This window comes from Thermobia domestica, chromosome 9 (genome assembly GCF_964235325.1).
Source record: "Thermobia domestica chromosome 9, izTheDome1.hap1.1, whole genome shotgun sequence".
NCBI lineage: Eukaryota > Metazoa > Arthropoda > Insecta > Zygentoma > Lepismatidae > Thermobia > Thermobia domestica.
The window spans coordinates 172,464,263-172,491,505 of NC_137462.1; the positions used below are offsets into that span (position 1 = coordinate 172,464,263).

The 27,243-nt window shown below is 37.7% G+C and overlaps 2 protein-coding genes across 2 annotated transcripts in view; both read right to left on the bottom strand.

The window, feature by feature from the left end:
• LOC145695214 (vertebrate ancient opsin-like) overlaps positions 1 to 27,243 on the bottom strand; it is a 392,026-nt gene that overhangs the window by 246,180 nt on the left and 118,603 nt on the right. The window lies entirely within an intron of this gene.
• On the bottom strand, positions 1,776 to 3,394 carry LOC145695213 (uncharacterized). The gene has a single exon (XM_081772201.1). It carries the CDS (start codon positions 3,351 to 3,353, stop codon positions 1,992 to 1,994), a length of 1,362 nt encoding a protein of 453 aa, XP_081628327.1. The 5' UTR covers positions 3,354 to 3,394; the 3' UTR covers positions 1,776 to 1,991.

Here is a 27,243-nt window from a genome sequence, read left to right on the forward strand (position 1 = left end):
TGGTGTTGTTTCCTTTGTATTCAAAATTAATCTATCTCATGTCGAATTTAAAAAATGCAATTTAACTAGTGAGATTGGAAATGCCTAAAAAATGGACTTAAGAGAAACGATAGAGTGGAGTATTATAGGATCACTGTGGGTCATAGGTTTGTCCGACTTACAAAGTCTGGCGAGTCATGAGTCTGACTGTCTCCATGTCATGGGCCATGAACTTCATGATCCATTCAATATCGTTGCACCCTATCCTCGTATGGATGACGATGGGATCATTAGACATACGGTTCCTACAGTAGTAAAGCCTCCGATAAATATAAAGGTAACCAAGAAAGTTCTGTCGCCTTTTCACCCACCACCTTCGAACATCGATATGCCATCTAAGACGTATATGGAAGATCAAAAATAGTCCCCATCAGCATTGACGACCTTCTGCCAATATTCTGGAAAGCCATGGATTCCATCGCGGTAGAAGTTGGTGGGCCGTGAAACGAAGAAGGTATCAAGTGCACTTTGCACCTCTACAAGGGATTTAAACTAGCGCCCTCTAAGGTGACTGTCCAAGGAATGGAACAGATAATAATCGGACGGTGCAATGTCCGGGGAGTATGGCGGATGCAACAGTGTTTCCCATCCAAGGCATAGAATGGTGCCCCGGCTCCTCTTAGCTACGTGGTGCTTATCGCTGTCCTGTAACAGGAAGACCCCTTTGCGATTCAGAAGTGCTGGCTCTAGAGTTTTGAGTTTTTCTTGAACACGGCTTTATTGATGCTCTTACCGCTTTACCAGTTCCCGATACACAATACCGCGAGCAGTCCACCAAACACACAGGGGGACCTTCTTCTGGTGCAATGATGGTTTCGGTTGTTTTGTAACCGGTTTATGAGATGCTAACCAATGATGACGGCGTCGTGGAGCTTCGTACAGGATCTACTTCTCATCTTATGTCAACACCCTGTCCAGAAATGGCTCCTTCCACAGACGAGACAACGAAGAAACGCAGATGTCTGCTGGCGTTTCCTTCTGGCCCGAAGTCAATTCATGTGGAACACATTGACCCAACTTGTAGTGCTTCCCAAGTTATTAGAGGTGCTGAAAAATGGTTTCCCCACCCACACTAAATTGTAGTCCCAGTTCCTCTTATGTCTGGCTACTGTCCACCTCAATTGCTGCCTGAACATCTTAGCTTTGTACATGTGTTGGTCTTCCTGCACGTTGTGCGTCATCGAGTCTTTCGTCACCGTCCTTAAACTTGTTAAACTACTGCTGTACTATCCACGTAGTCACGACACCCTCACCAAAGGCCTGGCATATCTTCTTCCCCGCTGCAGGAGTGTTTGATCTCAGTTGGAACTCGTACAGCATGCATGCCCTTATGATGTTCTGCGGAGGTCCCTTGTTCAATCTGTCCTTACACACGTTCACGGTTTAACTGAACTGCCACAACCAGGTAGTATGTTGGATAGAGTTACATCAACAACTGACCTTCGCCTTATCTCCATTCGCATTCTACTTACGGTGTGAGGTCCAATTGAACACAGGCCTCCACAAAAGCGACATAACTTTCTTGGTCACCTTTATAGAAGAGATGTGCTCTAAATTTAATTGGCTACCCTCTTACATCCGCCTTGAGTTCAATATTCGTTCCACCAATTCTTTCGTAATTACTTCCTTGCGTTATTATCGTCCGTCTACTTCAGCATTTTAATTAAGGACGTTGTAAAATATATGGTTTCTTGTCATTTTAAATGCTAAAATACTTGCATCATTAGAAAATCAGATTGGTAGTGAAATGGCATCTAATTGATCTTATGTTGAGCTGAAATAAAAACATAAAATGTGAAAATACAAAATTGACTTGATAATCTTAAATTTATGAGTCATCCACCACCATTACTTTAACACATATCCTGATTAAAGGCTTGCTGATTTACAAAATTTGAGAATGTGATATTTGACTGTTCTAGTGAATGCAGTCAGTCACAAACAATCTTCTTTCAAATTGGTACCGGTATTACGTAGGCGTATTCCGGTATGAATCTTTCGAAATTATTGAGTATCCTTCTAGCTTGCTGCGAGATGTCGTCTAGTTTGTGCCCTTTCATTACGCGTAACTTAACAAAGCCTCCACAACGGTTTACTCTGGAAATTATACGTGGAAGCCACTTCTTCTTCTTCTTTGCAGTTTCAAGAATCCTCTCCAAAGCTGTCAATGCTATCCGTTCGATGTCTACATCATTGGAAAAGAGCAAATCACAAAATGGTGAAAGCGCTTTATTGTAAGCTTTTCTGCGAAGAGCCGAAGTGAGTTTTATTACTTGATTAACTGAGCCGTAATATGCCACATTAACTAAAGCCCACGCTGCCATTCTTTTGGTATCAATATCTGCATTCCCCATAACCTTTATCAAAGGCTTTAAAAATCCGCCATCCAATATATCCTTGATTTGTGAATCGATTCCAGTGCAAAAATTGGCCACAATTCTTGCGGCCTCTCTGACAATACGCATGTCTTTTCCATTCAGCAGGTTCTTTATATAGGACAGACAACCGCAGATTTCGATCAAGAACTTCCTTTGCTCCACTGTGCCAATAACAAAGTTATTCAAAGCCTGCAGTGCAGCAAAGACAACTGCCGTATCGCTGTGTCTCAAAAGCTTAACCAACTCCTGGGCCAAATCGGCGTCTATTACACGTTGTATTTTAACAATCCGCATGGTATATTCTCGTTCAGACAACAGACAATCAGTAATAGAGGCTGTTCCATGCAATATGCTATTATCACTCTTTCTTATTAAAGCTTTTAGAATAGGAATGCTTTCTTCTAAAAAATGACATGATGTTAATGCTTGCTTATGCAACAACAGGACTCTTAAGGAGTATACAATGTTTTGTAGCACTTTATCTGATGTGTTTTCGTCCTCAGCAAGGCTAAGTATTTTGGGCATAATTTCTTCTGATAAGAACGAATAAATGCCTTCATCACTATTTTCTGCTATAATTATCAACGTCCACATGGACTGTTCAACAACCTCAGCCACGGAAGACTCTAGAAGCCTCGTAAGGTTCGGTACTGGATTTGCGTTCTTTACAAGGGCCACTTCTTCGGGTGTGCCCCCAGCAATGTATGCTAAAATCCTACAGGCGTCAACTTGTAAGGCTGGATTTTCGAAATCCTGTAAAATATCAGTGCATATGTTTATAATGGTGGGTTTAATGTCTTCATCAATGTCAATGTGAAACTGTTCCAGCATCGATCTTGTGGAGTACAGGGCGCTTGATTTTGTGGTGACGTCATTGCTTAACATATCACGGATAATTTCTTTCATTTGTGTGTTGGAAATCGGTGGTGAATACATTTTAGTGTACTTTTCAATGTTAATGTATAGAACTATTTAGAACAATTGTCACCATAGAAATACGATATATAAAGCATGTAATTATTGAATGGACTTTGTATATTTTTGTCTTTTATAATGTATATAACCTTCAAAGGGATCCTGGATGTATGAAGACTTTTCTTTGGGGGGGGGGGATCGCGCAACTACGCGAATCGCTGACTAGACGGATCATTCCGCAGCAGTTATCGTCGATGCAACGCAAAATTTTACATTTTAGTTTGCAATATTCTGCATAGCACTTATAACTGGTTCTTGCTACTTTTGAGTTGCGTTGCGGAAACTGGTATGGAATGAGACTACAGACCAGAAAGAAAGAAAAAGAGAAAGTTAGCCAAGTTCTTTCCCAAACTGTCTACTATCGATGTGAAATTACCAGCAGTACGAAAAATAAGCCCGAAAGTGGAAAGTGATTGGCTAGTCAACTATGATAGCAACGTTCGTCATTCGTTGTAATGTAATTGGCTACTGTGCCGAGCATTTGCCAATGAACTGAGTTACGAATGTAACACCTAGGAAAGAATTAAAACTACGTTTCAGAGTGTGATGTTGGAAATGGTGACATTACATTTTCCACCCCAGTTTGTTGACAAGCGGAAGTGACAGAACATGACGTCATCGCCATGAAGAAAGAAACGTAATAGCTGAAAAACGAACAGTGACCAACAGCGAAACACGAAATCACACACACACAAACACAATATATATGCTCTCAGGATCCTCTTGAGTTCGAATATTCGTCTCAGAATCTTGTTCTCAAATACTTTCAGTCTGTTCTTCCCTCAGAGTAAGCGACCATGTTTCGCAACCATACAGAACAACAGGCATGATTATCGTTTTATATATTTTAAGCTTCAAATTCCTCGACAGAATTCGCGACGACAAGAGATTTTGAACCGAATACTAACACGAATTCCCTGCTTTTAGTCGACATTTAATTTCTTCGTGAATATGGTTTTCGTCTGTTAATAGTGATCCTAGATATTTGAAAGTATCCACTTTATCAAAAGTATTATTTAATATTTTAACATATCCATAATTTGCTGTATTACGGTCCCGACGCACTTCCATGTATTTAGTTTTCTCTGCATTTATTTCTAAACCCAAGTCACTGCAAGCGTTTAATAGGATCTCTGTATTTCTTTCTATTGTTCTCCTATCATCTCCTATTAAATTTACATCATCAGCACATGCCATAACTTGGTGAATACTGTTCAACTCTAGGCCTTGGTTGCTATCTTTGATTTTCCTTACAGCGTATTCCAGGACAAAGTTGAATAGCAATGGCGACAATGCATCTCCTTGTTTCAGGCCATTTTCGAAGTGGACAAAAATTTTCCTACCCGGACTTTACTTTGGGATTCATTTAAACATATCTTAATTAATATAATTAGCTTTCTCGGTATTCCAAGTTCTGTAAGAACGTTGTATAATGTTTCTCTCCGAACCGAGTCGTAGGCCTTCCTAAAATCAATAAATAGTTAATGTACCGGGGTATTGTATTCCCACTTCTTTTCCAGTATTTGTCGAATGGTAAATATTTTATCGATAGTAGATCGACTTCGTCTAAATCCACACTGATAATCTCCAATAATTTCATCTGCGTATGGGGTCAATCTTGCTAATAGAATATTTGAAAGGATTTTATAGGATTTTGACAGAAGAGAAATGCCTCGATAATTATTACAGTCAGTTTTGTTGCCTTTCTTGTGAATTGGAACAATGATTGATTCTTTTCACACTTGTGGCAATTCTTCCTTTTTCCAGATAAGGAGAATGAGTTTGTGTATCTTGTTCCACAATTTTTCGCCTTCAGCTAAAATTAACTCAGCTGGAATTTCCTCTACACCCGGAGATTTGTGTTTCTTTAATTTCTTTATAGCGGTTTCTACTTCTATTCTGTTGGGTTCTGGAATATATGATTCTGCGGTGTGTATCTCCCTTTCTCTATGCACATTAGTTTTTGGCTGCGTGTGCAGCAAATCGTCAAAGAAATCTTTCCATCTATTTAAAATGCTATTTGTATCAGAGAGAACTGTTCCATCAGCTTTCTTTAATATAAGCACGAGGTTGATAGCCTTTCTTAAATTCGTTGATGTCTTTATACATGTCCCGAATGTTTTTATTTTTACTATTATCCTCAAGTTCCTAAACTTAAGCTTTCAAAAAATCGCGTTTCTTTGTTCTAAAAGTTTTGGAAGTTTCCCGCCTGATGTCTTTGAAATTTTGTTTAGTTATTTCATTCAGATTTTGTAGTCACGGTAATTTTGCCTGTTTTATGTTCTCTGCTAGTTTAATGCATTCCTGATTGAACGTTGGTTTGTTCCGATGTATTTCCGCGTGTCCAAGTTTCTCTTTTGCTGAAATTTTAATGCTATCTCTAATTTCAATCCAAGTGTCCTCAACACTAGTGCACTCCGAATCTTCTAAAACCGAGAATCTATTCGAAACTTCAATCTGGTATTCCTCTCTTACCTGGCTCTCTTCTAATTTCTTTAAATTAAATCTCTCCGTTTTCGGACATTGAATATTTCCTTTATTCAACGATAATCTCTCTCTTGTTATCGCTGCTACCAGGTACTGGTCAGTGTCACAATCACCCCTCTAAGTGACCGGCCATCAATTATGCTAGATTGCCTTCTTCTATCTACTAAAACGTGATCAATTTGATTATGTGTTTTTCCGTCTGGTAAGGTCTAAGTGTATTTATGAAAGTCGCGTTGTGGGAATTTTGTACTCTTCACGATTAGGTTTTTGAATATTGCAAAGTTCACGAGTCTAACACCGTTGTCATTACTTTCCTTATGCAGACTTTCGTTTCCTATAATCGGTTTGAAAATATCCCCTCGTCCTATTTTCGCATTGAAATCCCCTAATAAAATTTTCATATGGTATCACGGGAGTTGGTCAAATATCCGTTCCACTTCTTCGTAAAAACTGTCTTTTATATCGTCATCCTTATCTTCTGTTGGGGCATGTACATTTAAAACAATAATATCACACCAGCGACTGTTAAGAGTAATAAAAGAAAGGCTGTCAGTAGCAAATTCAACTTGCTTAATTGCCGGTAATATTCGTTTGTGAACGAGAAACCCTGTTCCTAACTGGTGGATTTTATTTCCTTCCCCGTAAAAGAACCTAAAAGTTTCGGAATTCACAGATCCATTTCTTTCTCACCTAACTTCCTGAATTCCTACTAGGTTCATACTTTATTTCTCTAACTCACTCGTTACGGATTTTAACGTGCCTGCCCTATAAAGATTTCTAATATTCCATGTTCCGTATCTCATGTCTATTTTCTTTTGCTGAGGTCATGCAAGTTATCAGACCTTGTCCGAGGCTTTTGTGAATGTTTCTAAACAAGTGCCTTTTTTTTTTTTTTTTTTTTTTTACAGCACGAGGTTGTTAGCCTTACCCAAATCCCCACACTGGAAGACCACTCCTAGTTATCTGTCCGCGACTGCTTATTCAGTATATTCGCAGCTAACCTCTATATCTAGAGGCCTTCTCCTCGATCTGCAACCTGAGGACGCGCCATGCCGTGGCGACAGGAACCCACGTTACACGTACTCACTATATATATATATATATATATATATATATATATATATATATATATATATATATATATATATATATATATAATATTAGTGAAAAGATTATGGATGACATTCAGAATGTTTCTAAATCCATCGGCTCCGGAGCCGGTACTGTGACTAGTAGTGAGCCGTTGCAAACGACCTTGTTTATGTATATATTCACCGTCGCTGCCGCTCCTGCTCTCTACGGACGCACTCCTCGCTGCCACTCGTTCCCCTCTGCTGCACTCCTGCTCTGACTCGATTAGATAGCATTCGTGCTTTTTAGTGGCCACGTAGCACAAGTTGGTTCGTGTTTTATGCACTGTAGTTTTTATGTCATACGTCCACACTGTGTTCATACTCTCTGCAGTTACAGATATCGAACCGTAATCACTGCCAAATGATTTGAGGGGGAAACTAAATAATACCCAAGATTATTGTCATTGGAAATATAGAATTTTGATATAATCTTGCTGAATTGTTACTGACAACAGAGAAGATTCATAAACATTGACTTTTTTATTTAATGTAAAGTTTATTTAGTTATTTTGTGTGTAGTAAAACTTTATTGTTTCCAGTATAGTGGAGAAAATATTGTAGATGTAAAAATTTCATATCGCAGTCTAGTATATCTGGTTAGCGTACGCGACTTTGATGCAGAGACCCGGTTCGATAGCGTGGGAGTTCATATGACTCAGATCCCACATTAAATTATAGATTCACGTCTCGTATGGCCACGGGACTGAAACGAACACTAAACTGTGAATCAATCAACTAAGATTAGTACAAGGCAGACACACGTTATTGTTGAATATAAGATCACAGCATATTCTAGAGGGATGCATAAGTTCCAGCTAACCAAACACCTTCTCAGATGGAGATAAAATTATGAAGCTACTATTTTTTTTAAATTTTACAGGTAAATTGAAAGAAACACTACATTTATATAGACTGTATAAGGAACATATATATGTAGACTGCCAACATCTTTAGTTTTACTTTTCTTGCGACTTTTTTCGATTGTTACGTTTCTTTCCTCTCATGGCCATGACGTCATATTCAAACGTCACTTCCGCTTCTAGACAAACTGAGGTAAAAAATGTAAGGTCGCAATCCAACCCGCCCTCCTCCTCTCCTTGTCTAAAGCAGTCTCTGTGATGTATACTGAAGAAACAGGAACCAGTTGGCAAGCTATATAGCTCCAAAACCATCTCATTCGTTTATTCTGAAATACCCTTTTAGAGCCTGAATAAAAAATTGTTACAAACTCTTCCCATAGCTTCATAAACACCTTTACTTGTATTATTTGCCTTCTTCAAAGAATACATATCACATCAAGCTAGGAAGATGCTCTTTTTGAAGCATTTGGAAATTGTCAATCATAGTAGTAGGTTTTGTGCTTCCAAAAGTCTGTAATGTGGACGCATTGCTCTAAAAACTACTGACAGAAATGAGTGTCATTCAATGATTAATTTCATTTTCTCCAGTAACTGCAAGCAAATGTTTCAGGGGCGTTATTTAGGTAAAGCAGAATAGTGTAATTCGCCCCCTCCCTTGAGTTTGATGTTCCATATTGTTTGATCAAATGTATACTAAAACACTGATATAAAATGTGAAACTTTTATGTCGGCGAAGAATCTGCCCCCTCCCCCGAACAAAATCTACAATGACGCTGCTTTTAGCGACAAACCTACAGAGTAACGATAACACATTGCTAGAGCACCTACATTTGGTTTCAAGAGTCTAAAGTTTGATCTCAAGCTATGTGTGCTCATAGTGGACGACATTGAGAGAAAGACATTCAAATGTAGAGATAGAGAGGGATGATTTACATATGCAAGTTTAGAATTGGGGGGAAAAAAGATGATCGGACAGCATCCATATTATGACGAAATTTGTGATTTTGTGAAACAGAAGAATAAAAGTTTCCGAACTGCGAAGATCACATCAGGAAGTTGTCGAATCAATGTGGAGAACTCATTTTAGAGCATATAGAGAACTTTAATATAGAGAACCTGGATTATTGACCGTGCCCCCAGGTTGACTTTCCCAGGAAAAGTGTCGATTTGAGTAGGCGAAATGTTTGTATTTGTAGAAAGAAAAGCTGGTAATCCTGTATGTCGACCGAGAACCGATTGTCCGTTAGTATTGCCAGAGTCCGTCATCGCAATGAAGTATCCTCGGGCCGAAGCCCAAATGAATGTGAAAAATGGATGAAAAGATGATGAATGAGATTCAAAAAGTAAGTTGCCCTCCGAAAGTGAGAATTTTCGTCAACCCTCTAAGTGTTGTATGTGTGCTGTGCTTACAAATGCTTGTACAACACTTGGTCCTAGCTAGCACATTAACTGACACAAGAGAGATTAGGCTGCTTGATTCAGTATAGAACACCAAAGATTTTTTTTACTTGCTAGCCAGGTGGCTAGCTACCTTGAAGAGGGTTACGCTCTCTCTAAGGTGCGTGGTGTGAAGGGATATTGGATTGAGGAAAGGTATGTCTGGGCTAAGGAGTTTCATTTAACTTTGTTACCATCATCAGTTCAACGTATCAGACTGAAGGCAATTTATTCCTTAATGTTAGGAAGGGATTTTTTTCTACACATTTCTGATTATATACAACAAATACACCTGACGATTGTAATAGATAAACTAATCACGTTGGTGAGAAATATCACATAGATTAACATAAACATAATATATCTGCATGATGAAGATGAGTTATGAGGCGAACTGCGGCACACAGGACAACACGTAGGTTATGTTAGCAGAACAAATGCAACCATCTTCTGCCTAGGGGCAACTCTAGGCGATAATGAGAGACGAGGGAGGCCCATGTTAAAGACAAAGGGAATTACTGAGCATGAAAAGATAGGTGGATGAGTGGAAGATGTTCATGAATAACACAATGGTGAGCAATAGTGTGCGATCTCTGGGCGGTAAAGTGTAATGATACAGTGTAAGAAGGAGTGACAATGGAGGATGGAGTCTCTGAGATGTAGGATGGAGAGCAAGATGTCTCATGGCGTCTTGAAATAAAGCGTATTGAGTGTGGAAGGGATACGCCCTCTCGCCTATAGTGATATATGTAATGCGGAGTTTTTCAATGTGGTACTGCAAGGTGGGAAAAGAAATAAGACGATATAAGCCTTGAGTAGGACTAGACAATCTGATCCGGACTGCAACACGAAAGGCATGGCGTTCTAGGATAAGAAGTTTATTATAGAATTTTTCTGGAGCAGCTATCCACGCTGTAAATCCATAAGTCAATATTGGGCGTAAAAATACTTTGTAAGTGTTTAGAATTGTGTGTGGCCGTAGTCCCCACGTTGTACCAGTTAATCGCTTAAGTAGATTGAGGCGATTGTAGGCTTTATTAGTTCCAGATGTTTATTCCAAGTTAGATGCCGGTCATATGTGATACCTAGGTAAGTAACGGTATTGCTGGGTCTTAGTGTGTCGTTATCTATATGAAGAGAGAGTTTCTGCTGGTTTCTTTGAACTCGAGGGTAACGTCTGCGTGGTAAAAATACTATTGCTTGGGTCTTGGCGACATTCATTGTAAGTCTCCACCGAGTACACCACGTAGTGAAACTATCGATTGCAGTCTGAAGGAGAGTATTAATCTGTTGAATGGTATTTGCGAGAGTGAGGAAAGCCGTGTCATCATTATATTGAAATAAGTGTGTGTGATCAGGTAATCGAGGCATATCAGCGACATGAAGAAGATATAGTAATGGGAACAATGCGGATTCTTGTGGCAGGTCGGATAGAAGAAAAATAGGATAAGATAAAGAGTCGTTAACGAAGATGTAAGCAAGACGGTTGGTAATCATATTGTAGAAGAGTCGAATGTATATGATAGGAAAACGAAGTCTGAGTAATTTATAGATAAGTCCAGCATTCCAGACCTTATCGAAGGCTTTCTCTAACACCAAAGATTTTTATTTTTTTACGTTTACCCGTTTAAAGGGTTGTGCCCTTTCTTCGGGAAGAGTTAGAATAGCATAGGAGTTCAAGTTATATCATTAAAGGGTCTGGGTGCTATTTTATTGATCAATTTATTTGAATCTTCATGGGAAGGGACATCAATTGAGTGAGAACGAACCTCAGTGCTGGTCCATGCTGGCTGGCATACAATTCGTGGTCTTGCTGGAACTGCGGTGCCTGAAATGAATAGAGACATCAAATATGTGGTTAATTGGATGTGTGATGAGCTATGAAGGCATAACGTTTAAACAGCTGAATATACGATAGTCAATGGAGCGGAAATGATGGATGGTATGAGGGTGAAGTGATACGACGCCACAATTCATGGGTGATATTAGTAAGACAAATGCTGTTATCTTGTTCCTGGGGCGACGCAGGAACTAATGAAGACAAAAGGCATCCCCGTTAGCAGATGATTTACTGTGCATGAGATGGATAAATGAGTGGTGAAACTGTGCCACGATGATAAATGTCAAAAACTTCTGGATCAATGTTGTCGTGGCCGATGTTGAGATGATATAGGGTCATCAGAAGCTGAAGAGGTGTGGGATAATATACAGCGGGAATGTCAAAGTCTCGGTCATTGCGGGAAATGCTCAGGAATACGGGATGAATAGCTTCTATACGTTTCTGAATATATGGGAAAAAACGTTGCTTGCGTTTTCGTAGCATTGATAGCCAATCGCCAGATATTGCACAAGTCGACAAAAGCATCAATGGCCAGTTGAAGGCGATATTGAATAGAATGAATTGTTCGTCCGACAGCCAGAAATGTTGTATCGTCAGCAAATTGAAAAAAATGTACGTTAGTAGTAGTGGGTAAGTCGAATGCGTACATCAGATACAATAGGGGTAAAAGAGAAGATTCCTGTGGAACGCCAGAATTCAAAATACTGAAAAGGACAGGGCATCATTGATGGAGATGTGGGCAAGTCGGGCTGTAGAAAGGAATGTGTAACTCTAACGTAGGAGCGAGGAAGTTGAAAAGAATATAACTTGTATATAAGACCCTGATGCCAAACTTTATCGAATGCCTTTTCTAGACCGAACGTAACCAGACTAGATGCTGAGGCGTAACAAGGTATCTAGAATGCTAAAGTTAGGGCGAAATCCAGCTTGGTGCAGTGGAAGTAACTCATGATTCTGCAAATGATCATGGAGCCTGCGAACTAATATGGATTCAAAGGTTTTGCTTAGTGTAGATGTTAGTTGTAAAGGCCGATAAGACGTAACGTCAGAGGGAGGCTTATTAGGCTTTGAAAAAGTAAGACTTTTGAGTACTTCCAGGTTATGGGGAAAAAACCAGTAGGAAGTATGAATGTATAAATGATACTTAATATTGCGAACACAACAGGAGACGCGTTCTTAATCAGAGTATAGGTAAGAGCGTCAAAGCCGGGAAAGGTATTTCGTTTGTTGAGGAGTGTGGCCTGGATGTATATAGGTAGAATCGGTACTGCAAATGGATGGTCTAATTCCAGGGCATGATTGTGATTGGGTTGTAAGTGTGGTGAGTTAGGATATGTTCGTCTATTGACGGCTGCGTTTAAATGTAAGGGAGTATGCCAGCCAGGTAGAGGAGTGAAGATATTTTGAAAGTTTTCGGCAAATATGTTGGCTTTGTCTTCATCAGAAGATAGTGCTTGCTGATTAACAACTAGTGGATAGGGCGTCCGTTGAAATTTTCCAATGTGCTGATTGAACTGTCTCCAATATTTGGTAGGATGTGTATTTTCGTTGAGTTTGTTACAAGTTCCGCTCCGTAGAAGGTGTTTGTATGCAACAAAGTAATTATGAGTGATGCTCAGATACTGTCTGTGGAGGCGAAGTGCTTCCAAGTTACTACTGCGTATGTATTCTCTGTAAGCCCGCCGAGGTGCAGTAATGAGAGGTAGATATAGTGGAGGAAGTTTAGGTTTATGTGGAGTATTATATCTAGTTGGAATATGCTGTTGTGCTGTTGTTTGTAAATTTTGAGTGAGACGGGTAATTGCGCTGTCAAGATCTTGTGATGTTAAGGCGAAGTTAGCAGAGAGGGACTGTGTAATGGTCTCATGCTAGGCTGGTCAGTTGGCCTGATGATAGAGATACACTGTCTTCTTGGATATGATATTGTGCGGAGAAGTATTGGTAGTTAATGACAGCTTGATTGGAACATGATCTCTCCCCAATGAATCTAAAACGTCAGTAGTGATGTGTTGATCGTTGTGGAACAAATTACGATATCTGGTGTAGTGTTGCTAGAGGGGCGAGTTGGCTGTGGTAGCACATGAAAGATGCCGGTTGTATTAAGACTGATAAAATCCAAAAATCGCTGTTTCTCATCTTGAGGCCTACTATGAAAATTGACGCCTCCCATGATAATGCATTTACGATAGATATCGGAAAGGTATTGAAAAAATTGGTAAGGTATATTGTGTCTCGGCCTGACATAGATGGTTGCGAAGGCTATTGTATGACCTTTAAGATATAATAACGCAACATTATATTCTGGCAACTGCAATGTGTGTGTGGAAAGGTAATAGTGCGATGTGGAATGCGATATTGTAAACCAATGGCTGTTCCATCATGGAGACGTACGCCGCTGGATCCATCGTGTCTGTGGAGAATATATTTGGGAATAAAGCAGGAAATGTAAGGAGGTAGAAATGTTTCATTGAGCGCAAATGCGGCTATATTCTCCTCCAAAAGGAGTTGTTGAAACAGCACTTGATGTGTGAAGAGAGATCTTATGAAATAACAGGTTATACCATAGCTTATAGGACAAGAAGAATGGTAGTACTAGTGAGACGATAGTTCATGTTCAAACAATTGATTCAGTAGGTTGTATTTGGAAATGGACGTTGGATCCACTGTATGTGGCACGTAGCTGGAGGTTATAGAGAATTTTGGCAGAGTGAATAATTTGATTGAGAACGTGCAGGCGCTGAAATGGCAGAATGTTTTGTAAGGTCAGACTTAAGAATCGTAATAGATCTTCCACTGTAACAGGGAGTATCAGTGAGTTTGCAGATGTGGTGGGATCATCTGAAGTCTTGATGGGAGCTACTAATTCTGGTTTATCAGTTGCAGGAGCAGGCTTGCCACGACAGCGATAACTATAAGTAGGATGCTTTTAAGAACAGGTGGTGCATTGAGGAGGTGCACTTGAATTTGGGCAATTTCATGTCAGATGACTACTATAACCGTCACCACAATATATAAATAATTTTTGTGGACGTTCTGTATATTTTGGAAAGACAGAAATCATTGTTAAATTTATACTTTATTTTTGCGACGCAAATATTTTCTTTCCTTCGGTGGAACTGCTGATAATTCAATTTCTTTCCCACGGACCAAGAACAAAAAAGTATTTTATCGTTCACTCATACATATACCTGAAACGCTCTTTCACCGTGAGAGAATTTTAATAACAAAGGCCACATTCATTATCTGAACTACAGGTATGATAACCGTATTTCTATTACTTGGTCCTCAGTGTTTCTTCCTTACTCATTAATATGCAAATACTACTTTCTATAGTTATTTGGAACTGAATTAACTGCTTTCTTCAATTATTTTTGGAAATACTACTGCAACTCAGAGCAGACTGCCAGATGTGTGAACGACTCACCGGCGCCAACCATATCGTTCAGCCAGTTTTATCTAGAAGTTCTCACGGTTAGTTATCGTGTCATTCTGCATCGTTGCCAATGATCTGTGAATTAACGCAAATTCTTTCGACATTTAACTTGCATATCTATACAGGTGGCTTAACCTAAATACATTTTAAAATGAACTGCCAACATTGACCAGTTGGTCAATCCAGCTTACACACGGAACACCTCAAATCTAGGAGTTTTCTTCACGCGTCGATTTAGCGAATACGTTCGTGGAATTCGCTACACAATTAAGTCAAGGTGACCAGACGTCCCGTTTTAGCCGGGACAGTCCCTTATTTTCAACCGTTGTCCCGTTTTTTCCTGATTCTCAAACGGGACGCCTAATTGTCCCGTTTTTAAGCAAACATGGCCCAGATGTCCCGTAATTATTATTCAAAATATAAATGGTCAATGATAATTCTACACTCTTCTGTACCATCACTCATGATTGGGAAGGTTCAGCCGTGAGTGTTCTGTGGTTCAAGTGGGAATTGAGTGGGAATTCTGAGTGTTGAAGTAGTTAGAAGTATTGTTGGGTAGTACTTAAGTTAGAAACGCTGTGTTATTATTCTTACTTGTGTATTTTGTAAATTGAAAACACTGCTGAGTCCCAAAATGCAATGTGGAAGTCACCTCCCCCCCGGTCGCTGATTCGTATGCGTCCCGTTTTTGAAAGTAAAAATGCTGGTCACCTTGAATTAAGTAAAGGGGCACACGTTTAGTGACCGCTCAAGGATTGATATAGCGTCCAGACCCCGTTTAGTGAAGTCCTGGGCCCGCTAACTCTGTGCTTATAAGTAGTAAACGGGTCCTCCAATGGCCTAATTTACATAGTGCGACTCTCTGCGTTCATCCTGCTGGATACAACCGTCAACTTTCTACGGAATTTTCTCGCAGTTGCCAGAAACTTAGGTCGTGGGATTACTTTACTGTTACCCCACAGTGTTAACACCCACGTGCATGAGTGATTGGTGTGAGAAAAGTGTTTGTGGTGAACACCCAAATATAATCTTCCATTCATCTATATACGTGATACGAAGGGCTATCATCTCGCGAAATGTAAAGTGTAATTTTGTTTGTGGAAATAATCAAGTATCTATACACATATTAGTATTCAGTGTTGTGATTGTTTTCTTATATATATATATTACACATAATGCATTTAATGAATAAGCATAGTATTATTCTATTTAACGCGTTTTCGTTGCATGTGTGAATGATATTTTTGGGTGTTGTGGTCTGAGTGATCATCTGGATATCCGTGAGGATTTCGAGACGAGATATCCAAACCTCTCGGTGCTTGATACTCATCTCATTGTTGAGATCTGAGGGCGATCCGGGAAAAGTCCTGTAATCCCTTTTTGGGTATGTTCTTTGATGTCTTAATTAGGTAAGTTCAGATCTTCTGAAAGTACTCGTTGGTGGGACAGCAGAGGGGCAAACTGACAGTGTTGGTGAATTATGAATGTAATGGTGGTTGTAAGTCTGGCATTTCTCGCAGCGGATTGGAAGCGGAGTAGGCGTTCGAGACAGTTCTACCTTGTAACGGCGGCGATATACATAGGCCCCATTAGCTAAGAGATTATCAATAATTTGTTGTTGGTCAGTCAAGACACGATCGAGGTAAGTAGGGCCAGCGTTATTACGTATCCTAATGCATTTCTTGATTTCTAGAAACTCGTAGCGAAGCTCATCAAAGATCTCATCATCTGTGAGTTCAGGTTTAATGCTTCTGATAGTGGCGGATCCAGGGAGGGCGATCGAGGTGATCGGGGCAATCGCCACCTCTCCCAGAAGAGAAAACGTTCTTATTTTATATATATAAATAAAACCCATCCCAGAGTTTGTAGCTCTTAAAAGTAGCTCTAAGTGGCAGTATGACAACCCCCTCCCCCAGAAGTCGATCCTGGATCCGCCCCTGGCTCCGGATAACAACTGATAGCAATGGCGGACGACGAGGTGGTGGAAGTGATTTCCGTTGACTCGGAGTAAGAAGCGTCAACACAGCCTACGGTCCAAAGATTTCAAATGTAACCTTGTTCCGAACATGTATATGGAAGTTAGGGTTAGGAGATTTCAAGATGATTCCATCCATAGTAGGTTTGATTTGATGAACATCTGCGCGCGGAACATATTTATTGATTTGCATGAAGATTGCGCGTACAGTTCGGTACTTAGCATCGAAGTTCTTTAATATGAAATTATACATTATATCCTGATTAGCTGGCAAAGTGGGAGAGTGTGGAGCATTAGCCCAGTCCATCTCGGTGTTTCTCGCATTCACTGAGGCAGTGGAACTTTCTCAATCAGAGCTATGGTGCCTTAGTTTCTTAGCGTCTGATGGCTTGGAGTTTCCAATTGAAGATTCTGAGCGAGATCGAGACTCACAAGTAAAGGGTCCAAATGGATGAATCGAGTTGCGGGATGAGACTTAGTGTGCCTGATACAGGATGTGAAAATACATTTATGTGCAAAGTTTTAGCGGCTGAGCGCCATAAGAAACAGCGAGAAGGGGTCAAAGTTGGTGGGAGAACGGCTATACTATGTTATAGAAATACATCAAATAAATTCTTGAATAGTTAAAAATTGAAAAATAGACACTGCAAATGGTGATAGTTTCACATATTGGCAAAACGTATGGGCAGAGTAGATCAAGAACTTCCGCCGCCATCTTGAAATCCGCCATTTTGAAATCTATTTTCTTTTTTTAATGGAAAGGTAGTTATGTGATATATCACTTAGGGCTTGCATGTTCTCAAAAATGCAATTGTGAACTTTAGTGATCGTTATCTGTACTCATCTGGAAGATTTATGATTATCTTTATAGTTATTTACGAAAATCTAGGACACTGATACTCGTATGTTGAAAGCTTGGATTATCATGAAAACACATGTAAGTTAAACATATCTACATAACATAAATTTGGTGCAGATCCGGCCAGTAGTTCCCGAAAAATAAAATACCATATATATATATATATATATATATATATATATATATATATATATATATATATATATATATATATATATATATATATATATATATTACGGTGGGCCGAAAAAAACTTATTTTTTTTAAGTCGCATTAGCGCGGAATACTTGCCTTTGGTACTGATTAGAAAAATTAAGAAAAAAATTGAAATCGGTTAACATCTTCCGTTCGCACATCGCAGTAAAATTTACCAAAAATGACGAAAAATCTTGTGATTTTTAATTTCTTTTGTCTTATAAATAAATAATATTTAATCGATTCCATGAAATAGTTACAGTGTATTGTTTTGTTTTATATTTTCCAATTGCTCAACTTTACTGAAAACTTTTTTTTACAAAAAGAAAAAACTTCTTCATACTTTATGTCTGGGGTAATTTTGCACATACGTATGAGTTAAATGATTAGTTTAAAAACAAGCAGATTGACAGGAAAATATTTCACCGCATTCCGACAATATACTGGATTTAATCCCACTTCCCCCCTCCCCCTTCTGCAAGATAGCTTGACTTTGAGAGTGTTCGAGCATTGTTGCTGAATGCTGAACGCTGCAATTTTTGGCACGCATTCCGTGTCCGTCACGTCCTCGTCATTTCCTCACTTACTGATTAAGTGTAGCGTTGTGCAGAAGTCCTCTTCAGTGTTAGCTGTGTTATTACATTTGCATTAGTTGTTCTTTATAATCTTGAATTATAGTGCTTAGTATTTTTGTTGCATTCCGTGCGGTGATCTTTCGTAGCGCTACAATGGCAGCTTCAAAGATGATTACGAGGGAAAACTTTGAGTGTCCTCTTTTTGGTCATCCCAGAGATTTTCCACTAATTAAACTGCCTACATATAAGCATGTACTTCGGTGTTGTTTTCGCAAAAGACTACAATTGTACCGACAAACAAACAATGCAAAAGTGAACTTTTCAAAAGTTGCTGGGATAGTAGCAAGAAAAATAAAAAAAACATTTATGATAAAGCGTCCATTCCTACCGTTACTGAATACAGGATCGTGCAGCTTGTTGTTGCGTATCATGACAGTTACTATAAACTGAGAAAGTCGTACAGTCGTGATTTGAACAAGCCAACATTTGCAAAGAAGATTGCAGACTTCAAGCAAAGATCATTGTCGTTATTTGATGTAGCAGCATGCAAACGTCCTATCATTTTGAACTGTACGTGTGATAAGACAGAAGATTAGTGTGAATGTTTAATTTCTATCAAGTGCAAATGTGAAAAGTCTAAGAAGATACCTGCCTACGATTCATCTATTTTCAAAGGAAGTGTGATTTGGGCAAAATTGGATCAATAGATCTTCAAGAAACGAAAAGGCTAGCTTCAAGACTGAGAAGAAGGAACTACAAACATAAACGTGTTTTTAATGATACGCCTTCAAGTTCATCAACCATTTTTGAAAACGACCCTACAGATTGTTCCAGTTCAAGACTTCAACAAGACGGTTCGGGCTCTCCCGAGTTCTGTGAAAGTGAAAATGATGAGTTCGTCCCAGATACCCCCACCAAAACTCCGTCAGAATGGCAAATGAGACTAAAACTGAAGACAACGGCACTAAATAGTGATAGGTTTGGTGTATCTGACCGTGCTACTGCTGCAATTGCTTCCAGCGTTCTACAAGATATTGGAATGGTGACAGACACGAACTATTCTCACGTGGTCGATAAAAATAAAATACGGAGAGAGAAAAGTCATGGAGATCTTTGCAGTGTAAACCTAATACTTTGCTTCGTGGTCTATACTTTGATGGGCGCAAAGATGATACTTGGTAGTTCAAGAACGTGATTCTAAGTTATTTCATAGACTTCAGAAAGAGGAGCATTACACTATCATTCAAGAACCTGGGTCGACATATATTGGCCACGTTTCTCCATCATCGGGATCTTCTACTGATATCGCTTCCAGCATAATTCCTACTTGACTGAAGTTGACATTTCTTTGGACGAATTAGATGTTGTTGGCTGTGATGGTACTGTTACCAATACAGAATTGAGGAATGGTGTAATTCGGCAAATTGAACTTCATATAGGTAGACCGTTGCAGTGGGCTGTATGTCTTCTCCATTTTAATGAGTTGCCTCTCCGCCGCTTATTTCAACACATTGATGGGGAAACAACAGGTCCTAAAACCTTTAGTGGGCCGATCGGTCAACTGCTTAATGGCTGTGAAAGATTACCTGTAGTTGAATTTGAAAGAGTTGACTGCATAATCCCTTAAGTAGACCGTCTAATTCTCAGCAAAGACCAGCAGTACCTTTTGGATATTTCAAGATCAGTAAATGTAGGGGAATGTCCAAAAGATTTGTCCTATCGAGACCCTGGCCCTATGTCGCACTCAAGATGGCTGACAACCGCAAACAGAATTCTTAAGTTGTATATCAGTACTGAAAAACCCTCAGAAGGTCTTAAAAAATTGGTACTTTTAACATTGCGTTCGTATGTGCCTTTGTGGTTTAAACTCAAAACAAGCCATTCTTTTTCAGATGGTTCGAAACATTTTTTTGAAGCAATTGCTACAACAAGATACCTTTCTGAAAGTCTTCGGCAAGTGGGAGAGCCTGTAATTGAGAGAAACGCATTTTTTACCCATCCAGAAAACTTGCTCTTGGCTATGATAACGGACGAAAGGAAATATATTAGAGAACTTGCTCTTAGACGAATAATAAAGGCAAGACAGGCAAAAACTAAAGGAAAGACAATCAGGAACTTCATACCACCCAAACTCAATTTTGGTGCTAAAGATTATACTGGAATGATTGACTGGTCGACCTGCAAAGTATATTCTCCTCCATTGTTACGTCGAATAAATGATGATGAAATCAGACTCCTTATAGAGAGTGACATGATACCCGATTGGGAAGTTGTAAGAGGATTCCCTTGCCACACACAAGCTGTCGAGAAACATGTAAAACTGGTAATAGAAGCAGCTGACAAAGTATGTGGTGCTCAGTCAAGAGATGGATATATCAAGGCAACTCTGCAATCCAGAGCTATTATGCCATACTTCAGCCAAAATCTCATTTCAAAGTGAATCCTCATTGCTAAAACAAGTGAAAAAATCCACAAGAATCAAGGATTAACTAAAAATATGTAAATCACACCTTCATTGGATGGTTGGTTGGGAAGGGTGTGGGTGGAACTCGAACTGCAGCCATCTCCTCGTGGTGAGTTCTGGGTCATTCCTGTTTACGAATGGGCGAAGAGCTGCAGATGAAATTATTTAAATTTTAAGTACAATTTAAAAAAAATAAAAAAGTTGCATGAACGGTTTTACAATGTTCAATGTTTGCTTTTTAAACCAGTCATTTAAATGAAATAATCCAAACTATGTTATACAAATGAAAAATGTTATTTTTAGGAAAATAATTTTCAGTTATGTTGTGAATTTAAAATATAAAATAACTATTTTTTACAGTTTAATACAATATATATTAAAGAAAATAAATCATGGAATCGATTAACTATTATTTATTCATAAAACAAAAGAAATTAAAAATCACAAGATTTTCGTCATTTTTGGTAAACTTTAACTGCGATGCGCGAACGGAAGATGTTAACAGATTTCAAAATTTTTTTCTTATTTTTTCTAATCAGTACCAAAAGCAACTTTTACGCGCTATAGCGACTTAAAAATAATAAAAAGTTTTTTTCGGCCCACCCTAATATATATATATATATATATATATATATATATATATATATATATATATATATATATATATATATTTATACAATCGACTGACACTATAATTAGTATTCGTATGCTTATGCCGGGAGCTAACCATTGCTTTTCTTTAGTTCCGCCTATATCAATGAGGCGAGGACCACCAAATTTATATAACATTGCAGCATAACTTGTTATATACAGGTCCTCAGTCATATTTTTATCTATATTATATCATTACATTTACTTGCAATCGGTTTATGTTGCGTTTAGCTTTCTTAACTTTATAGTGGCATACAATTATTGAAATGAAATACACCTTTTAATTATACATAGATACTTTATATGATGGTTCGTGAACTATTATATCATTTTTTTTTATAGAAACGTTACTATGACAACTTACCGACAAAAACTCATCAAATTAACAAATATCAGAATCAATTTTGATTCTCTTCTTTTCGTATTATTTTCTTCCTCTTCTTCTAACTAATTAGTTAGTGCATATTTTAAAATCACACATTAATTACACATTGCCCAGAAGTATAATATCGTTACACGCCACTCTTTTAATTGGTTGTCCTATTACAGTGAAACATCAGTGTTACAAGTCTTTCAGAACATCTTCATTTTCACGTACACCAGCAGAAGTGTGTTTCATTTCATATATCTATTCTCAAATACAGTTGTTTTAGTTTGGATATCATTCACAAAAAATTAAGTAGGTAAGTACTCACTATATTGATATCTTAATTGGAACCACCAATCTGCGGTATCCATTTAAACTACCATCAATTTTATTTATTTAATGTTCCCAAATAAAAATATTATTTATCTAACTTATGGTGTGAGACAATCATAAGTTTCTTGAATAGCATTCGAGTAATGTACTTTATCATTTCTCTTAATTTGTCGGTTTTCAGAAAGTATAAACATACGGAAGTGCCATCAAACAATTTCTCTTGTAATAGATGAGTTAACGTCGTCAATTGCTTCAATGAAGATTCATCCAAAAGTTAATTAATTTTAGACATTTTTTTTAAAAAAAAAAGATATGGTTGAATTACAACAGAAAAAATGAATCAAACACATGTTTCCACTAATACAAGCTGTTCTCTGTTTATTGTGACGAGTTCAAATGTTGATTTGCTGGTATTCTTTCACTGATGGATGTGTGGAGATGAAGCATCAGGAGTCAGGCGAAATGTGAATACTGTAATAAAAAATAAAGTTTACAGTTTGTTTACTTTCTGGTGGGCACACGTAGGTCGCAACCAGGCAGGACACACATCAAGTTGGAAACGAGTGCAACGAGAAGGAAGAACGTTCATAGAAATCATAATTTTGTACGAGTACTATATAGATACTTGTCAATTTAATGAAAACACCAGGAGCTGGAAATGCGCCGGATGTCTGGGTTGGTAACGGTCAGGCGACGACCACAACACTCAGTTGTTGTTCGTGGTAAGTAAGGCCATCGCAGGCTCCGATTCCTTAGTAAATTACCATTTTCCATTTGTAGCATGGGATATGAGCGTACAGGATGTACTTAATCTTTAAGCCCTTGTAGAGCAACTTACCTGTTGTAAGAGTGGTTATTGTCACAAAATCTAAGTGGATTTTGACAAGTGCATTGTGATGTCTTAAGTTAGTTATTTGTCATTTTGTTAAATGAAAGATACAAGAGACTGCACTAAACCTTCCCGCTCAACTTTCTTAAACTATGTGAGATGAATCTGTACTGATTATGTGTGAAATACGAATAAAAGTGTAAAGTACTTTTGGGAAACTTGGTCCAAACAAAACTTGATTCAAAAGTAAAAGAATCGATTAAAGATATTTATATTAAAGAGGAGTTCTGCCATACATGACAGTTAATAAAGATATGTTTGTTTATTACATACAAACAAAATCGCATGATTCGTAGGAAATTTTATAAGAAAAAAAGCATCAAGAATAAAGTACCTCTTTTGGATTTTTATTTTAAATGAGAAATAATTTATCCCACATTGTGGAATTATTAATAAACCATTTATTTAAAAAATGTTATCAAATAGCCTTGGTCGTTTTAAAGAAAATAATCCGAAAAAACTCACCCCAAGAGGAAACTATTAGTTCTGGATTTTTTCTAGGGAAATGATTTATATCACAGTGTAGAGTCGTTAATGAAGTATTGATTTACGAAATATAAACAAAATCGTTAGAGGTATTTCTGAAGAAATCACAGTTTTAATTTTCACCATTCATTTTCCTTATTTTTGGAGGCAAGAAGAAAATTCCAACTCCTTTAGAAATCCTTATGAAAACCTGAAGTTTAAAATTTGATTCAGATGCGTTAAACCAAGGTCTCTCGAACGCTGATTGGTATTGATGTTGGACGATGTGGTCTCTAGGTGAGTGTACATTAGGACGTACAGACGAACAGATGTCGAAAAATTACTTTTTTTCTATCTAGAGACAATGAAATGAGCTAATCCATTGAAGCCTTAAATTCTTTCTTTTCTTCTTTTATTGTACAATCACTATACTTTCTTCTATTTTATCATTGGTCTAAAGTTAAAAAAAAAAAAAGTAGCATGCAGTGGCGGATCTAAAAGGTAAAAACTGGGGAGGGGCAGCCAGAACGCAGACTATGATACATACGCCATGAGTTTACCACAATGTTTCAAAAATATATAAATAATAGATAAATTATTTTTGTCAGTCAAAAACTGTGGGTCCTAGGCTCCCGGCCCTAGGCAAGACTCACCACTGATCGTAGGGCGTATATGTAGGCATTAGTTTCATAATACTTGCAATATATTTATTTGGTAAAATTAATATAAAACATACAAAAATTAATACAAAATATGTAAACAGAAAGATTGTTGTACCATTTTGTAAAAATGATGGTGAAAAAGGGAACCCTATTTATCTTCCCATGAATTTCCCTCTGATTCTCTACAAACCGCTGCATGTTTGAAAGTGATATGTAATAGAAATATCACCCCACATTGTATTAGTGGTTAATTTACATTTTAGTGAAAGTGATCACCATCCAAATACGAAAAAAAAAAAAAAAAAAAAACAATAGAGGAAATGTTGTAAGTGTGTTTAGTGACTATCCCTCCCATAAAATTCCGGATCTTGTCCTACCTTGTAGAACAGAAAGAATAGTGACATAAAGAAAAGAAAAGAAAAGAAAAGAAAAGAAAAGTGAAGAACGAAATCAGGTGAAATCGGCAGATCTGCAGTAAACACATGAGAGTTGCTGTTATTGACAGCAATAACCGACGCAATGACCGACTCCTAAAGAAATCAGGCCCTAAGTCTAGGGTTCATTACTATTTGAAACGTGTGTAATATTTCAATATTTCTACGTAAGTTTCCTTTTCAGGTATTGGATAATGTACAGTGAAATAAGCTTATATCGTCTTTTAAAGAGGCTTTCTAGTTCGGAAAGCGTTCAGAGCAGTCCCTCATGCCACAAGCTTATCAGTAAGGGCAAATGCAATTTGACAGTTATAATGTCTAGTATATAAACAAGATACTAGAAATATAGGGCCTTATGCAGAGTCGTTCTGACGCATGATTAGTACCATACTAAAGAGTTCGACTTACACATGGTTCTTGCAGTAGTCAGATCTTTAGTATGACGTTAATCATACGTCAAAACAACTCTGCATAAGGCCCATAATGTTTTATTCTTCTAGTACGAACAAGGGCACGGTAGCTCAGTGGTAGAGCGTTTACATTTGGTGCGTGGAGTACCTGGTTTGATCCCCGGTCAAGTAATTTGTGCTGGACAACATCGTGGCCGGGTACTCTCGTTTCCTCCCACATTTTCATTCCATCATCATTAACTTTCTTTATCACCCATCTCCCTTTGTTTAAAGGGGCGTTAAACTGAAAACTTTAATTCCTATTAGTAGAAGTGATTTACGTGGGGGGGGGGGGGAATTGTTGAAAAAGTCCATCGGTTTATCAACCAAGTTTCGGAAACTCTGCCTATGTTGTTTTATTTTTGCAACATTCTTTATATTTGCAGTGCTGCCCTGTTTCCAACAATCATTCGGTTAACTTAAGTGTGAACATTTGTGAAGTAATAATAATTCCAGTCTACTGAATAACAATAACAGATGGAAGAGAATGCTTTGAACATGCGATTCTTTTTTAATGTCGTCATTATCTCGGAAAATGCTACATTTATAATAAATTTGTTTCCATTAAGCGAGATCATATTTTTTAAAAGAAAATCTTATTCAATCAATATTAGTTGTATTCAATTAAAAAATAGTTTTTATAATACGACAGGTCTATTACGTAGAAAAAAAACAAAAGCTTTAGAACTCTTTTCCTGTTATGGCTATTTCATTTGCCTGTTTTATTCTGTACAGAGAAAGTATTACTGCAGTTTACTGACGCCATAACGACTCCTAAAGGAACTAAACCCTGTCCACTCGTCCGTTCCATTTGGGAAGGCGCTAAGAGATCGTAGCCGGGGATGGTAGAGCAAATTCTGTACTACGTGAGGGGTAGTAGAACGGCAGTCTGCAGAGAACTGAGCAGACGGTGTCGTCTCTCTGATTTCGAAAAAGAGTATATTGTTGGTGCTCAATTGTGTGATGACAGTGTGACGAAAGTAGCAACTGTGTTGGATGTGTCGCGAGAGACAGTATCCAAGGTGATGATGACCTTTAAAAAAGAAAACTCGCAGCAATGAGGGATTCAAGCAGTATATTCCACAGCCTATGTCGACAATCACATTCCGCCGCGTGTTATACTTGGATATACGGGGTCGACTTGCACGCGCAAAACCGCTTATAAGAGACCATAACACTTTAACACAACCTTAATGGTGGCACGACCATGCAACATGAACCACTAATGACTGGAAACTCCTGTTATAAAATAGTCGGGTGAGTGATCGTTTACCTTATTTACAAACCACGACCCAAAGAATCATAAGATCCGCAGTGTCTCCCCAATCGTGAGACATGGCGGTGGCCTTGTTCCTGTGAGCAGTAATGAAAACTTTTCATTTCATGAAAAGTTCTTTAACTTTTTCCTACATCGTTGTTGTATCGTAGACTATGTTTGTTAATCTCATAAAAAATACGTAAAAAAAACTAACAATTCGTTTCTGGATAAATATGTTCGGTAAATGTGATGTACTTTTCTATAGTATTCATTTTTGATCACAGAAAATCATATTGACGTTTAATCATTTTCATATAGGCAATTTCATGCAATGTTTTCTCATAACTTTACTACTTTTCAACATTTACATAGTTCTATCTCATATAAATATGTAAGGGTTATACAAATTATCTATTATAAATTTTCCATTTGCTTAAAATTTCAAATTATAACTGAAGTAACTTATTAAATCAAACACGGAAATATTTCAGGAAATAAATGAAATATTCATGTATTCATTCAGAAAATAAAGTAAATAGTTAACTAATAAACAGGTTGACTCTTGTAGTTCTTCATCTAATTTAAAAAAAAAAAAAAAAAAGTATAAGCGAAAGGTACGAAGCTGCAATCTGTAATAAGAAACGTTATTTTAATTTATAAAATTAAAAATATATTTCTTGCTATTCAGTTACATAAGTACATACTTTTTCTATTACAAAATTATTATATTTTCTTTCATTGCTCTTTTATACATTTTTAATAATTAATAATTATAAATTTTCAACGTAAAGTTTTTCCTGAGTACATTTTTAGAACTAGAGTTTATAATAATGAACAAGATTGTTACTACTACAGAAAGAAAAATAGAGAGAAGAAAAGTAAGGAAAAGAAGAGAGAGGGAAATGAAAGAAAAGAAACATTTCATTTTCTTGCTTCTTCTTCTCTCTTTTTTCTTTTATATACACATAATTACATAGATACATATAAAGGTAACCAAGAAAGTTCTGTCGCTTTTTCACCCACCACCTTCGAACATCGATATGTCACCTAAGACGTACCTGGAACATCAGCATTGACGACCTTCT

Bases quoted from the DNA above. Each gene is read 5' to 3' on its own strand.
- LOC145695213 (XM_081772201.1), bottom strand. From the start codon at position 3,353: ATGTATTCACCACCGATTTCCAACACACAAATGAAAGAAATTATCCGT.